This window comes from Amborella trichopoda, chromosome 2 (genome assembly GCF_054954075.1).
Source record: "Amborella trichopoda isolate Santa Cruz 75 chromosome 2, AtrichopodaSantaCruz75HAP2 v2.0, whole genome shotgun sequence".
In the NCBI taxonomy this organism is placed as follows: domain Eukaryota; kingdom Viridiplantae; phylum Streptophyta; class Magnoliopsida; order Amborellales; family Amborellaceae; genus Amborella; species Amborella trichopoda.
In genome coordinates, this window is record NC_142337.1 from 61,993,535 (window position 1) to 62,011,258 (window position 17,724).

General features: G+C 36.3%; 1 protein-coding gene across 11 annotated transcripts; it reads right to left on the reverse strand.

The window, feature by feature from the left end:
• Positions 1-1,666: 1,666 nt before the first annotated feature.
• Positions 1,667-12,177, reverse strand: LOC18445240 (uncharacterized protein At2g33490). 11 transcript variants are annotated; one of them, XM_088859239.1, is made up of 13 exons: positions 11,779-12,177; positions 11,644-11,685; positions 11,264-11,340; positions 10,719-10,841; positions 10,016-10,088; positions 7,210-7,284; positions 6,930-6,991; positions 6,470-6,538; positions 4,229-4,257; positions 3,875-4,076; positions 3,557-3,757; positions 3,396-3,446; positions 1,667-2,715 (listed from the first exon to the last, which is right to left on the reverse strand). In XM_088859239.1, the coding sequence occupies exons 4-13, from the start codon at positions 10,824-10,826 to the stop codon at positions 1,870-1,872; spliced, it is 1,716 nt and encodes a 571-aa protein (XP_088715365.1). In that variant the 5' UTR covers positions 10,827-10,841; positions 11,264-11,340; positions 11,644-11,685; positions 11,779-12,177; the 3' UTR covers positions 1,667-1,869. The 11 variants fall into 11 exon arrangements, with proteins under 11 accessions (XP_088715365.1, XP_088715369.1, XP_088715367.1 ...); XM_088859243.1 differs by having other exon boundaries at positions 10,719-10,917; XM_088859241.1 differs by having other exon boundaries at positions 11,259-11,340.
• Positions 12,178-17,724: the final 5,547 nt, after the last annotated feature.

A 17,724-nucleotide genomic window follows, 5' to 3' on the forward strand; every position in this document is an offset into this window, starting at 1 on the left:
AAAAATGTTAGAGATGAGATGGTCTGGACTACAGTAATAGATTTTTATGAAGAGTTTATCAGGTCATCAGCGTTTGAAATGTGAGGGTTAGTATAACTATCACCTTTAAATGATCAAGGTAATGCATACTTCAAAATTAGGTTAAAAGAAACAATCTCGGTGCTAGAAAGTCGTGATGGCATGAAACTCTATTATCAACCCTAGTTATGAAATTCAATTCTCTAAAAATAATATAGATTGAGCAAAGCTATAAGCTACTAACATTTTTTAAAATAGACGGTCCAAATAAAATGTTACAAAAAGCACCATTTTTATGACTTGCAATTATTTTTCTTTTTTTTAATATTCATATATCTCAAGGCCAAGATAAATAATTTAAGGGTTTTCTAACATCTAAACAATCTCTTACAATGGGTTCTTAAGGTGCACTTTACTTCAATAATATACGGTCAACCTTATATAAACTTTTGCCAACTTTAAAACTCTCTCCATTTGCTTCATTGTTATGGTTCCTATTCCTCCTCCTAAATCGTCAACGTCATCTACTCTGAGTTAAAATGAATAATCCTCGACTGCTTTCAGCATCTTTGTGACAAATGACTCCATCCTGGAACTTCATGATTTACTATCACCATTTCATGTAAAAAAAACCTCTGGCTTATATCTCAAATATAACGACTAGAAACTAAGCTTCATTTTTCATGGAAAATCTATTTGTATTGGTATTGGGAGAATTAAGGGTCGGATTAGCCGATTACATCATTTGCTCAAGTCAATCAAGGTTTGACAAGTTCTGTAGTCTGCGCCATAGCTGGATTGTGCCGAGCAATGTTTTGAAACCGACCTTGGGCAAGGTACACAACCCTGACCTGAAGCAAATTGCCCGAATCCAACTTTCAAGGGGATTAGATATTTTCTTTTTATCATCGGTATCAAGCCTTATTCCTACTTTTTAAGACCAGCAACATGAATCTTATTCCGCCATAATGCTCTATCAAGAGCCATACCCTAAGCTAAGCCAGTCACTTATAGAAAACATCCTAAATATAAGCATGTAACATAAGTTCTGCCAGTAAAATTTTCGTATATACCGCCTACCTAACCCAACCCTCCTCACCTCTATCCAGGCTTGGAACCGGCCGTGATGGAGTTTGCGTCATTAATTTTAATAAAACTCCTGCATCGTCTTCAACTAGGTGCTTCCATAAGTCACCCGTGTACAACACCTCCACCATCATAAGTTGCCCACCTGTACATCATAAGTTGCCCACCTGTACAGCACACCTCCACCATCAACCTCCTAGTTTCTTTAGGGACGTATAACTTTGTCGCATTCCCCCCACCAAATGGTTTTCCCCTTCCAGCTTCCCCACCAGAAAGATCAGCACATGGTCTCATTACGGTTTTTGCAGTTTATGGCTGCCATATACGGGTCCATGAGTCTAGTTTCTCCTGAAACACATCAATTAGGTTCCCCCAAGCTCACACCGAAAATAGACTTAACAGGCTGAATGGACCACCAATAGCAATGGGTAGATCATTAAAAAAGTGAATGCCTATGGATTGTGCTTTACAAGCCTAGAAGAAACCAATTGTAGGCCTGTAGCTCACAAAGTATGCGAGAGAGATACGAAACAAATTTACGAACGGAGTGAAGGGCAGTACCTCGAGGAAACAGAGAACCAAGACTCCTATTGCGCTATAATTCCACATTATCACACGTCAAGTTCACACCACAAGCACAAAGTGTGGGTGCCAAATTATACCAAGCACATGAGCATGTGCATTGAGCATGTGAGTGTATGAAACACACACATGTGCGCACACAGAGAGAGAGAGAGAGAGAGAGAGAGAGAGAGAGAGAGGCAATCACTTCGGGTTCTTCCCGCTTGGAAACATGATTGGTCTTAGGGGCGGAGAGGCCAACCCTTCCGAAATCTCGTCACATTTAGCCGGTGGTAATGAAACCTGTGCCTTTTGCCCACTCGAAGGTATAGAGAAGCTACGAGGTAAAAGTCCAGGAGGCGGCTTTGGCAAAGGGGCAGCTGTTCCACCCCCTCTCAAAGAACCAGGCTTGACAGTACCTGAACCCTCTTGTTGTGTCCTTTTTGGGAACAATGGTGCTGAATATGGCACCAGACTCAGAGGCTTTGAAAGCTTAGATGAGTCACCTGGGGGCCTCGGAAGTTCATGTAGCTCACTTATTATAGGGGGCGAAGATGAAGAAACCGAGTAGCGTGAGTTATTACCAGATTTTGGTAATGGGTCTTGATCTAGAGAGAAGATAGGGTTCATGGGCTTCGAGCCAGGGAATTTACTGCTTAAAGGGCCGGAAAAGGCCTGCCTTTTGATTCGCTTAGGGTCGGAAGTGCTTGTTGGCTCAAGCTGTATTGGAGGCAATGGGGTTGGGGTTGCTCGATTTGTTCTCTCTCCAAGAATTGGCGGGGTTTTCGTCAAGCCGATATTGGATGGTGGCATTGGTATAGTAGCAGAAGAAGGTGGGATAGGGGGGCTTGTTTGTCGGATCGAGCTTTGTTGTGCTTTCATGACCTGGGTTGGCATGGGGAGCACATACGTGTTGAAGTTTTTGACCTTGTCAGTGTGATCAGACCTCTTATCAGCACTTTGGAGGATAGGCGCTGAATGGCTAGTGGACATTGTCTCTCTCGTTGGGCGCAGCAGATCAGAGCGGAATTGTGGTTTCTCCATCGTTTCCTGGAAATTAGTAAGAGTTTTCATATAGCATAACATGTGCATGAAAAAAGATGGCATTTCGTACATCGCATTGAGAACAACAAACACAATGAAAGGCACAACAGGATACATTAGATACGATAATTTCTCCAATTAGGGAAAGGCAGAGAACATTTTTTAGTTGAATTCTGGTGCAAATGCAAACATGAGTCTCGTGCATATTCTTGTTAAAAAAGGGGGGAAAAAAGGTGGCATCACCATAAACGACCTGTTTTGATGTACTTAATAGTTATATCAAAGAAATTTTCATTATTGCCCTTTCGACAAGTCCTGAAAAATTGCATTTGGCATTTTGCAGAGGAAAACATATTCTTTCCAGCCTTAGGTAAAAAGGGTTAAAATAGCAGGTTCCTCCGTCAATAGTGGAAGACCAAACTGGGATGTACACCACTCCCAAAATTGTGCGTCCAAACAGAGTCAAACTGTCAATGCCAAGATAATCTCACTTCGATCTTGTTACATGCAGTGCATGTGTGTGTTACCAGCCCTTGCATGTGCCGAAATAAATCAAACTGAATTGTCTGGTTTCTGCTTGTAGTTCTATTTTTGGGATGCATGGTATCAAGAAACCACGAGACTCTAGTTTATGGCAATTCAGAGAGCAATAAAAATGCAAAATAAAATAGGAAAAATAGACCTACTTGAACTGCTTCAGGATTCACAAAAGAGGCAGATACTTCCTGTTGGTCGAGCTGCATTGAGAAAAAGACGTGAGAGAAATAGAGAAATACATCAATATTAGTCCATCATAACAAAATGTAAACCGTATATCTTTATCATTTGGTTTGAAAATGATGTTTACCTCCATAGAATTCCTTGAGCTTGAAGAAACCTCAGGTACCGCATCATCTTGAGTAGGTTCAAAACTCAATTCCCCATTGTCAGGATCATGGTCATCATTGGGTTCACTAAGTTGGCAATCGATATGATGGTGCTCACAAGCCTGTCTTACATGAGGTTCTACATCCTCTAGAGAGGAAAGTCCCTTCTTAAAGAAGCTCAGCTGGTTTTCAAAAAGTAGTAGTAAAATCTTAGAATTAATTCCCTAATCAGTGAAAGAGACAAGTCAAGGAAGTTGTGTTATTCTATTTATGGACTATTGGAAGTCGCTGAGTTCAACCTGTGCAGTGTAATGACGAGCTGCCTGAGTTAGCAGGCTACGCGACTGTCCTTGCTTAAGCGATTTCAAACGAAAGCCAAATAATGTGGCTTCTTCTTCATATTCTTCTTTGGCAGTCTGCAAATCCTGAGATGAAAAGCTTTCGCCTCTGACACCTTTCTTTCCTTTTTCTTTCTGTGTTTTTATATATAGGTATACATTTCTGCAGCGAGCAAAACCCATCTATTACAGTGAGTAATAAATACGGTATAAGACACATCAAAAAATAAAAAGAAGGCACATTCCGGACCTTTTCTCATCAATAATAAATACTGTATAAGACATCAAAATATAAAAAGAAGCCACAATCCAGACCTTTTCTCATCACATTGGCTTTTCATTTCCTGCAATTACAAAATGCAATGACTTATTACCAGTACAAACCAACATGGACTAATAAAGGTCAGCAATTGTATGATGTTCTGATACAAGTTAAAGAAAAAAGAGTTTGCAAAAACAAGTATATATCAGATAAAACCATCAGTAATACTAAAATCCAATCACAAGTACGTATCAGATAAAACCATCAATAATACTAAAATCCAATCACAATAAAAGAAGAGAAATGAGCAAAAATACAAAGACCACGCCACTGTAAGAGTAAATTAATATCACATGCAGAGGAATTGCAAAATCAGAAATAAAAAACAAGAGCAAAAGCCATTTCAGAAGTTAAATTTGGACCTCTATAATAGATCAGGGAATACTATTTAAGGGGAACCACATGTTTCTCGAGATCTCACTAGTTTCTCAAGGAATTGTGAACCCCCAGTCAGGCCTAATTTGCATTCATTTCTTGTACATGTCTTTATGTGCATATGTGTGTGTGCACGTGTGTGTGTTTGTGGTGGTTGATGATTTGTTGTTGGTTTTTTTTTGGTGAGGGGGCCAGGCACAGGCGGTGGGTGGTGTTTAAAATCAATTAAAATCACATAGTATTTACATTTATTTTGCAGCATCACAAATCACATTAAAAATTAGCCAGGTATGTCCAAACCTAACCTAACCTTCGAGCTGATCTCAGCAAAATAGATATTGGTAATAAGTATTCTCTCCTCATATCATGTCTTGGGAAAGTCTTAATTCTTACTTCATATTCCTTTATAGAGATCATCCTCCTGGTTCTTAAAATCCCGAAGAACTTACTCTCCAAAGGAACAGTACTTTAATATCTGAGTTTCTTACTGGGAATTTTGTTGACAGATTCCAAGACAGGTATATTAGAATACAGACTGGTAGTGAATCAGTGATCATCAAATAGCCAGTTTAAAGACTAACAAAATATAGAAATCGTCAGAGAAAACCTAAATATTAAGGGTGAATCAACTAATCTTAAGTTCTCTTCTCAAAGGATGTTTAAAAATTTGAAGGTTTGAAAAGGTAATATAGGGCAGCGGAGGGTTCTGTATGAATTATTCATTACACAATTGTGAGGTGTGGTGTTGCTATTTCAGACCTTCTTGCCCTACCATTGACAGCAAGGCATAAATATCAACCCCAAACAGTAGATGCCATCGATCTACTTTCTGTCCCTATGTTCTAGAGGAGAATGTTAAAAACATTTAACAGCTAAAATTACCTAAAAGATCAGCATGAGATGCAATAACTAACACTTAGATTGAATCTCGAGGAAAGCAGACATTGGACTGGTTTCGTAAGAATTTCAATGTTTGCCAAAGGTGAAGGAAACTAGTTACTAGATACACCTAGGGAACAATTGTGAGCACAGAAGAGGAATATCTGGGGAAAATGTTTTCCACAAGGAAATGCCTAGAAACTGCCATGGAAATTATTTTGGAGGCATGACCACTGCCCAAGAAACTAATTACAAGAATGCATACTTATCAACACATTAGGGAAACAATGTCGTTAAGAGCAAAAGAGTTCATTTGTTTTGTTTTTTATAGTACTTCTCCACCCTCTTTTGCCATTACAACAGAGACCGGGATGAAACTTTCCTTGGTACAGGCACTCTTGGTTTTTCTGAAATTGAACTTCTTGTACTGAATATTTTCTTTTGGTGTTCTTGGGTTTTTAGAAACTCTGTGTGTACGAGCACTCTTATAAGCCTTATTTTGTAACTTCCTTGTAAACATTGTAAGGGATTAATGTTATAAGCCCATTTTTTGGTACAGGGTCGGTTGACCTATTTTTTACCGAGAGTCCCGTCTAGAGGGTACTCTCGAATTAAACCCAAAACTGTACTCTATCTCCCTATAGCAATACAAAAGTCAACATTTATCAAAAAAAAAAAACTTTCCTTGGTACACTTTTTCCCTCTAATAGTAACTCAGAAATTGAGAAAATCTGTAAAATTTAAACACAAGCATTCATATCAGATGAATTAAAGAAAATCAAAACACACGTGGCTATAGAAGCTAAACCAAGGAAATCCTTTTTATCGTGAGTTAATCAAAGGAAATTATGAGCAGGCATGTTGCTGTACATCTTCGTACATCAACTTTTCAAGGAATTATTATCCTGGATAGTACGCCACTGAAACCAAAATGCATAGATAACAGGGAGAATTTATGGAAAAGAGAGGACACAACGAACCTCTACATTTCGTAGTTCATTGAGAAGAGATTCTGAAGGTGTTGTTATCGTCTGAAATATATGCGAGCGCTGCAGTAGTGGAAGGGGTCAACAGTTATTTCATCTCAAACATTTATAGAAAAGTATACAAAGAGACCATTTACTTTTCATACAAGGAGGTCACAATTATTATTGACCGTTAGATTTAAAATTGGGTGGTCGAGGATGTGTCACTATTAAGGTACAAATTCCAAAACAAAATTTCTCGAATGTTGACACACTTTCATCTATTGGATTTCACATCTAATGGCTAAAAGTGATTGTGACCTCCTTATACCAAAATTAAATGCTCACACAATATTCAATTGCAATGCTTATACAAGCCAGCTAGAAAACACTTGCTTAAACAAACAATAGATACCCAGAATATAGAAGATGGAAATATTTTAGTTTGGTTTTCTGTACAGGCATAAGAACTCACATAATTGTCAACCAGTCTGCGCAGTTCATACTGCACCTTCCCCAACATTAACAAAACTTTACCTACATTTTCAGAGTTACACCATGTTGAGAATTTTGATAGTTTGATAGCATAAAGAGCAAGTCAAGAAGAAAGACAAAAAATAATGCAATAAAAAATAGCAAAAACCAGAAGAAATACAACATTAGCATCAGAGACATTTAAATCCAAATGAATCACGTAAACAATTAGAATGTCATGCATGGCTATGTAGCATTCAGTATAATCAGATTGGACATACCGCCTTCTGCATCAATGTTTAGTGTCGTCTGCTGCAATAAACAAGCACCCATCTCCTGCAAGGATTCTGAGAATTCTGCATCAAAATAACTCATCATGCGGCAGATTTCATAAACTTGTGTCCGCAAGACATGGAACCATGAAGATTCCCATTTTAACAGTTCAATTACAATGTGGAAGAAAAAAGTGTCTATATGTTGCCATCTGATGGCAGATAAAATGATTACTATTAGAAAGCCAGGTATAAGAAGATACTTCTCAACCAGATACTGAAATACATAGATGTGACCTTGGCCAGACTACGCCAATATTTTCTTAAGGCAATCTCAGAAGCGACTCTCTAGAAGTGGAAACTGCACAAACCCAAACGCCATTCTTTTCTTTACAATAAGTCCTTCCTCTCTCTCTCTTTGAGGCCCTCTCTCTATCTATCTAGAAACCAACCATTCCAATTGGGTATTACCTCTCTTTGATACCTTTATACAGAGAGCAAAAAAAAAATTTATTTTTTTTTATAATGTTCCCCAAGAGAACCCCCTAATTTTGTTAGCCAATAACCCTACATTTTTGTAGGAAAATGTAGCTGTGGTGATTTTGAAGATCACCAAACCTAAAAATCTCCGCATCAATAACAAATCACCATAATTATCATGACAACCTCCAACGGATATATTTTTCAATTTCTTCATCTTGCCAATAAAACCCATTTTGGAATTTTTGCACATACTTTGACTCCATATTTCTCCACCTCAAACCATCTATCCATATAATTTCACCAAGTATCTTCTTTACCCAGAAAACAAAACTTAGTCTTAGTCATAGTCATAGTAATGTACACACTTTGTAGTCCATATCAATTCTAGGGTTCTAGGGAACCCCTCGATTGTGGAACTAGAAACCCCAATACCAGGATCCCACCCAAGATCATGTACATATTAGCTAGATGTGAAATAGGTGGATTCTACAATAAAATGAGTGAGAAATAAAAGCACACTGCAATAATACAAGAAATACCCCACTCTAAACAATGGTAGAATTACTGATATCTTCATAACCAGCTCTTCTGGCCAAACAAAACCATCGACTGGTCACCCTCCTTCCCACAGCTACACCGCTTTCCGGGAATAGAAAATTGTGGGACTCTCTAGAAGTCTAAAGCATAAGTAACCCTAAGCGCCATGAAAGAATCACCTGTTTAGGAGGCCATAGCAACTCTTAGATGTCCATCTCGTTTTTGGTGATCCCCTTCCACATGACCCAAAAGGGTGACCAAAAGAATTGAGTATAGAGTATTAGCTCTCTATGGTTCTCTTTTATAAAGATCTTTCTTGTTCAATATGAAACCCCTACTAAATTTTACTTCAAGACCAAAATACCTACAATCTCTTTAGGAAAACATAGGAGTTGTGATTTTGGCTATCACCAAACTTGACACACCACATATTCCTTTGACCACAAATCCATTCCTACTGCTGACACCCCCGATTAACACATTCCAAAACTCCCCAACCTATGGAAACAATGGGTAGGGGCCCATCTTCCCCACTGAATTACCCCAAAAAAAAAAATAACGTAAGTGGAGCATAAGTACCAAACAAGAAAAAGGTGCAAAACTTAGTTTTTTATGTTTTTCCAAAAGACAAAAAACACTTTCCAAATATTAAAACAATCAAAAAGAAAATCTCCACAAAATCTTTTTAAGACATACGCTATGATAGAAGTAGATAGATAGGATCACCCTCTGCAAAATAGTTCAGGGTTTAGATGGTGAGTGGGAAAGAAGCAATGCTTATTAGTTGAACCAAAAAAAAACTCACTCTCTGAATGGGGTCTTAAACTCTCAAAAACAAACTTCCCAATATTTAAATGAGACAAAGATGAACTTAAACTACAGTGATTCGTTTGATTTTATGCCCAGCAATGCAAAAGGTAACCATGGTAAACCTGAGATTCATGACCCTCAGTTATTCCATCATGTTGGTAACGCAAAGAATTATTTTACTCAAGGAGATGAGCAAGGATAAATGTCCAATAGCTGTTTTTCATTCATGCCATTTGTTTCTTTTCCAGACCCTAATATTATAAATTTTCCAATATCAGGCACAGCTGGCTTTATTTACATGCCTTTTTAACACATCAGACTTGTTTTGCTATTTGAATACAGCAAATATAATTAACACATTGGACTTATTTTAACATTTTGGAAACAGCAAATCAGATATAATTGTAAAAAATTGAGAATAAAAAATAAAGAAATCACAAAGAATCAGGGGCAAGAAAATACGTTCGCTAAAGTGAGATACATTTTGTTCCCATATTTCTAAAGCTAAGAGGACTGAATCTCATCATAAGATTACAACCAATGAATGGTTAGGGACATAAAATGATAAAGACTGCTCAATCATTGCATCCAACTTCAGCTATGATGATGATGATGTACAACAATATCAGATCAATGAGGATTCTTTTTTAAGTTTCCATGATTGAATTATTTATAAATGGCCAAACATATCATTTAGTTTTTTATGCAACAAATAGAACAATAGGAGAGAAAGTTAACCTTTTCCTAAACCCAAAATAGATCTATAGGAGAGAATGTATTACCATTCACAATGCCACTTTAACATTTAAGGCCTATGTGGACGTCTATACTATATAGGGTTCACAAGGTTACACATGTGTGTCTCCCAGTGTAACCATCTAAGTTAACGATATCATCACTAAGAAGTTTACACAATTCTTCTTCTCTCATATGAATTGTTAGGGTATTTTAAGAACACAATGTGAGTAAGGTAGTTAGGTCGAACCATAAGCGCTATTTGCAACAGCAGCAGCTGCAGAGAGAAGCCCATCATAACACTTGCTCATCTCTTGCATGTCCTACACATATCGAAAAGAACATATCAGAGCAATAGACAACTCAAACTTGGAGCTCAATAATAAAATATCTAATACATCCGTTTGAGGAAAAAAAAATAGGCAAGTAAAAAGTGAAGTTCTTCCAAAATTACAGGATCATGCTACTAATATCCAAAGCCCAACGTCACTTGGCGACATAAAGAATATTACACTACCAAACCAATAACCAGCATAATGATGGGATTTTATCCCACAACCATGTGGTGCTTCCAACTAATGATTTTTCGCAAACTAACTCATTGAAGAGATTAATAAACACAATAAGGAAACATCCCTTTTTAAACATTGTCATTTCGGTTATTTTTGCTTCTGAGTATTCTCTAGGAGAGCTGAAGGGGAGCATGGTCATATTCTGTAAAAAATTTACAAAGGATACTCAATGAAGACCAATTGGTTCCACAATTAAAATAATATAGCATAAAAGCAACAAGCTCATGAAAGAATAAAGGAAGGGCAAGCAAAGTAGTTAGCAACCGCAAATAAGTGTTGTAATACAAAATAAAGGAGCATGTTCTATCAACCTAACCAACAAATAAGTGTTGTAATACACAAATAAAGAAGCATGTTCTATCAACCTAACGTTTTCCCAACCTTTGAAGCCTGGGCCATGTCATCCACTTGTGCAACGGATTCATTCATGTTTGCCTTTGGACTCTTTTGCAGGGTAAATCCTCGAAGTTTCTTCAATGAAGACTTCATCTTGACTTCTTTAACCTATGGCAACAAATGGAGGTCCTTGGATATTTCAAAGGCTTAAGAGCAGCTTGAACTTTGTCTTGATGTAAGCAAGCTAATTCAGGTCATAAGAGTGGACAAGATTTGAGGAAGATAACCATAAATGTTCCCTTAATAGGAGAATGAAGCATTCTCACACATACTTCAAGGAAAAATAAATTCAGAGCTGAAAATAAAAAATAGTGGATAATACAAGGTACGCACGGTTTTCCTTTTTTCTTGTCAACCTAATGAAAATGCAGGAGAAGGATCTCATCTATCAGACATTTATTTCAGTTTGAGTCCAAAGATTCTCTACAGACAAGAAAGCTATGAATTCCAGAGAGTCTGAAAGGAAGATGAGGAAGAGAAAGAAATCAAGGAAGAAATAATAAATAGAAGATATCGAAAATTTACCTCACCTTTCAGTAACAATGCAGCTCAAGAATGTCTTTAACAAGCCATTGTAGACTCCAAAGCGACCTTCGATTTGGGTAACCTAGGTAAAAAGATTTAGGATTCAGGGCTTCTAAATCAGCAATTATAACAAGAAGAGAAGGTCAAGAAATCTCCATTTGAAATCCACATCCTCCGTTCAATAAGCTATCAAAAGAAAGGAATTCCATCTTCACCTCCTCTCAGTGATAATACGGCTCAATTTTCAAGGAATTTGGAGAAATCATGGACGATGATACAGCGATGTCGACCATTAAATGAACTAGGTTTAAAATTTTCCACACAAGTAAATAAAGCAAAAAAGAAAAGAATCTAGAGACTTCCCCAAATGATTCTTGACGTTTACCTATTCAGATACAAATGCAGGCCTGTAAACTCTCCACCAGCACTAAAATTTCCAAAAAATGGAAGAAAACTCAGCATCAGAAGATAAAAACTTGCAGAAACCAGTAATGATCAGAGCCCATACTTCATATCTCACCAAGACAAGCTCAGAATAGTTCAAATCCGATCTTTCAACAACAATACTTTACAGGAAATCAGAGCTCTAATCTTTCAGAAACTCAGCCATTGCAGAGCTTAGGGCTAAATATTTTACAGAAAAGGAAACAAAGAACACAAAGTAAGTATTAAATGCAGGCCAATGTAAATCTTCGACGAGCCATCGCTTGAGCTTCCAATTCTAACAGTAATGCTCACAGTAAAAGAGGTCCGAGTGAACAAGGGTTAAATCTTTTACCAGAATAGGAAAGGAGAACACATTCCATAACAACAAATCGCAGAAAATGGAGGATTAGGGTTTGATTATTTGCCACAAAAGGAAAGAAAAGGGACATTGAGAAGCGTTGTGTGCGCTTGTAGAGTGAAACTGTTAGGGGACAGACGATTACGACGCACGGCGCTATTATTTATATATTTGTTTATTATTCACTTAAGTTAAATCTCTATACTTAACCAAGATTTAACCAGTAATAAGCGCAGGTATCGAGCTTTGACAGCGGTTTACGGTCAGGATGGCCCAAATCCGTTTGAGGGAGAAGAACTTTCTCACACGGGTGCCGTTTATGGGATGTACCACGTGTGAAGCTTCAGCGGCACGTGAAAAGACACGCGTAATTGGAGAGGATCGAGGTTTGGGGTCGGATTGCTTTTGATGGAGGTCAAATTTTGTAAGAAAAAGGTCGCCTGTGAGGCCTGGAGGTACAACTATTTTGTATCGGTCCCTTGACCAAACCCTAGAAAACATGCTCTCGCGCGAGCATACTGTATGTTGGAGTTCTAGTTTTGGGGATCTTACCGTACCAAACTTAGCAACGAAATTTGAATAAAATTATATATTATATATATACATTATGAGTGTTTGAAATTCGGTGATAAGTATATTGAATTTCTAGTTTGGATTGGGACAGGATGGTGACCATCTAGGTTTCGTAATTAGCAATTGATCCGATTTTGATGGACACACCCAGTTCTAATTGAGAACCAAGTGGTTATGTCCAATGATATGGATTGTCCCAACCACCTGGTTTCCACCCACTTTATTTTAAAAAAAATTAATATTATTATTTAATTTTAGAAAAAATTTGCATAAGGTTGCAACCTTAAAACATAAAATTACATTTGCACCTCAAAACTCCATCAGAAAATATTCTTTAAAATGTTGAAGAAACCTCTAATTGATCATCGAGACGTATGAATATGAAAAGAAAAAAAAAATTTGAGTCTCATAAATAATGCATCTTGCAATACATTATCTAGACCGTCTATTTCCATATATTTATAGGTCTACTTGATTTTAACCATTTTTTGAGTTTAAAATTTTATAATTAGATATGAAAATAGATTTTGACATAATCCTAAAAATATTTTTCACTAAAATTACATATTAAGTTAAAATTTGAAGATACGCCTTAATTGGATTGTTTAAGGTTGCAACCTTATAGAAACCACACCCTTTAATTTTTTGGGACACCAATTCACCGTATGGAGACTTGGTGATATGGTTGCTGATCAAGATCACCCATTCACTGATCTAGATCGGATTTTCAGAAGACCGGTTCACCCAGCCAACCCAACATCGTGAGGTCGAATGTAGGCTGTCAAAATTTGGAAAACGCGATTAAATGTTTAGAAACATTTTTCTTCACTATGACTCTAAAAATCTATAGTAAAATTTCCATAAAAATATCTCATAATTTCACCTGAAAAAATCCTATAAATTGGTTTTTTTGCCCGAGTAAGTACAGTGTGTTCTCTTTCTCCTTTCATTTGTGAAAAGCAGCGTTCGTTTAATTTGGCTACATGTTGCATCGATCTTGATCTAATCAGCGATCCAGATCAATAAGAATGGGGCACAATAACACAAGATTAAAAATAGTGGGAATCGAGCCATTCCTGTCAGGGATGCCCACTCACCAAATGATTTCCAAATCTGATGATTCCAATCCTTAGAACACTATAAAGTATAAAGTTGGAAAAACTTGGGTTGTACTCTTAGGTTATTTTGACCATTAGGTATTCAGGCAAAATAATGAAATTTGAACATTTAGGAAAATTTACAAAAAATAAGTCGGATATTTTTCGAAGATGGGTAATTGTTTTTCTTGCAAAAGTTTCAATAGAAACCGCACTTTTAATTCTTTAAACTCATCCTCGTTAAATCTGTTTCTTATATGTCAAATACAAAGATCATTTGGGGAAAATTGAGACAAACTACCATATTCCGATTTTAATAGGGGTGGAAATGGTCCTGGGACCCAAGGGGTACACCCAATCCGGGTCAAGGTATGGGTCCAAAATTTGGACCCGGCAAGTCAGGTCCGGGTCCAAATTTTGGATCGAACATTATTTAAGTCCAGGTCCGGATTCAGTAATATTTTTTGAGTCTCAATATATAAAATATATTTAAATATAGTTAAACACATAAAAGGTGCGCTTTGTATAGAGCCAAGGCTCTAAACAAGCAAAGTAAAGCACACCTTCAAATAGTATTGAGATATATGGTTTCCATACTTGAAATTTTTGTTATAGCCTTAAAATATATTTTCATCTTTAATTATAAATTTTAAAGCTTCAGAAATAGTGTAGATCCAGCAAATCTATGAAAAGTTGAAAATCTTGAAAATTGACCGTCCAAATTTACAAGATGCACTATTTCTTAAACTTGAATTTTTTTCTCATTTCCATACATGTTGATGTCGAGATGATCAATTTAAAGATATTTGGGCATCAAAACAACCTCTTCTAGTGCAAATTTTTAGGTGGACTCTAATTTGATTGTTTAGAGCTTCGGCACTAGATAAACTTTTCTCATCTATAAATATTTTAATTTTTGGGTCGGGTCCTATTGGATCCACTCGGGTTAGGGTCCCACACTATATTTTGGGTCCGCATCGGTTGGATGAATTTGGGTACGGTTGGGTCTAGGTCCAAGGTGTTGGAAATGTGGCCTATCATGCATTTTTCTTCCGAAAATTTACTTTTTTTCAATAATGATACAAAAGCTATATTGAAGTAAATGTGAAATCTCATGTGGTTAACATGAGGCATTGCCATATACTTGAATCCATTTTTTAGCTTTAATAGGATGTTGCACTGGAGGGAAAAGCCAGTGGTGTGTTTGAAATTTGATTCTTTGTAAAAATTTGTTTTTATATTATAGATATGCAAAGTTTATTCAATTTATAAATATCTTTTATCAAATTGTGGGAATATTTGGATGACATTCTATTATGTAAGTCATTAGTGGACTAATGACAGGTTTAGCACATTACATAGGATTAACAATTTGATGACAACTTGTTAATCTTAATTAGGTGCACTTAAGCAAATTAAGACATGAGTTATACTTAGATCTCAACTCTTATGGACCATGAATATGAGAGTTACAAAATAAATGTGTTATCTATAAAAGGGGGTTAACCCCTTTAGAAAGATAGAAAAATATATAGAAAAATAGAGATGGAATGTAAATGAAATTCATCAAAGATGACTCTCAAGATTGCATGTCACCACATGGCTTAGTCTATAGGATTTGATATAGAACCTCAAGTCCCTCGTGTGATTTTAAGTATTTTTTTTTTTTTTTTTCAATTTTATTTATTTATTATTATTTTTATTGAGACTAACACATAGCCCATATCAATTTTTTGGATCCAAGTCCAGGTCCGCATCCGCCTAGACCCGACCCAACCCGACCCATTGCGACCCCTAGATTTTAATCATGCAGACTCATGATATAAATAACCTTTCAAAGATCTCGTGATACTTTGGTTAGGATTTCAAAGTCGATATATATTTTTCAATATGGCAATGGAGTCCCCGAATGGAATCTTTTATTAGGAAATGAATAACAAAAGTAAGGTCTACAATAGATAATATCGGGGACCATGCACTGATACATCCTAAAGAAAATGAATACCATGTGAAATAACTTTAAAAAATTTAATGCATTCAGCTATTGATTGTGGGGCTCATTCTACTGTAATTGGTATATCATTTCCTTTGGCTACTACAACGACAATAAATATATTGTTGATGCTCATTAAATCTAGTATTATTACTGTTCTCTCTCTATATGAATATTCTCCATCTTACTGAACCCAAAATATTCGACATTATTAGGTGCCAATGGGATATTCTCTTTGCCACACCATATTATTTCAAACGAGTATTCAAGTATTAGATTTCCTATCGAGTATATTGACCCAGAAAAGAGCCTTTTCTTGTAAGGTGTTAGGAGTTTAATACATAAAGTTCAATTTAGTCTTTTCATATGCAAAATACCATCTCTCTCTCACACAATCAATCAAAATAGAAGACAATGAACGCGTAAGAACTACGAAATAAGCAACTTCATGCATAGGTGCTATTAAAAAATCAAGAAAAGCAACCATCCTACCCAGTTCCGCAGTTCTTAGTGTAATTTATGTATGGACACCATAACAATGAGGAAAATACGAAAAGAGCTTTTTTCTTTTTTTTTTTTCAAAAATTACGGAGAAGATCGGGCCGCCTTTGATATATATTTTTTTTAGTTTGCTCCTATGTCCGATAGTACAAACGTCAGACTAATTTTTATTTTATTCTAAACATTAACATTTGACCGTTGTTTCTGGCCACTGACACCAGTCCAAGTTATGGGACCTCAGATCGCTTTGTCTATGGTCTTAGGCCATAATGAATCAGTCTGGGTCCCATACCTCTGACCCTTCTGTTTGTGGCCGAAAACAACAACAACAACAACAATAATAAAATCATCTGATGTTAGTAACATCGGGGGCTGTAATTTAAATTTTTTTTGGCTCTTTTTATATTTTTCTAATTATTTTAATATCCGTATATAAATCGCTCTAATTCTTATAAAGTTTGGTCCACTACAGTCATCATCATTAGACGACTTTAACGGTTATGTCACAAATTTTGTTTATAAAGCCTCTGGCATGGCATGGCATGTCACTCTTCTTGGATTTTGCGTCTTCTACTAATTTACGATCATGCAAAGCTCATGCTCAATGCCTTGTATGTCAAATTGCCCAATCTCACCGATTTCTCTCTTTAGCTTTCTACATGCCCATTTTTTATTTTTGGTTGAAAGAAGTCACAATCATCTTTAGCTATTAAATATAAAAGTTTATATATTGAAGTGTACAATAATGTTCGAAAATTTTTATTTTAAACTTTGTACCCAAAAAATGATACATTCCCAATCATCCGCTTTCACATCTAACCGTTAATGATAATTTTGACCTCCTTATACAAAAATTTGTAGAGACAGTTGACGATTTTATATTTATTTTTTATTATATCATGTATAGAAAGTTACTTATTATAACTTATCGTGCTCTATAAGTTAACTTGCGGTGCAAGTTATCTATGGTTGTATTATATATACATATTAATAATAGTCAATAAAAATAGTTTTTTCTCTGCCTTTTTTTATGTTTGAAATGGTATTAGAGTAAGGTTTCATTATTACCTTGTTTCTTTTTGTTGCCCATTCATGTCAGTGAATGGTTATTTGATCAGCCATTTGTTGCCCATTCTTGTTTGTGAATGGTTCCTTGATCGGTCATCATGTGGCTGTTGAATCGATCTCTTTCATTCCTTGCAGCCAATTTTGTAGGTAGGCTCTAATTTGATTGTTTAGAGCCTCGGCTCTATATAAACTTTTCCCATTAATGAAACATTGTCCATCAGTTTGCTCTCTACTTTTATTGTTGTCAGGCCATTTGAATGAAAAATATAAAGTAATGTATATAGTGGAGATTCAAACAAGACAATATAGGAAAACAGCCTGGCTTAATCGGTTAGCGCTTGACGATTTGCAATGCTACGTCTAGGTTCAATTCCTACCCAAGGTAGAGCCCTCTCCCCACCGACACACCCAAAAACAAGAAGACAGTTTAGATAAAAGTCTACTTAATAG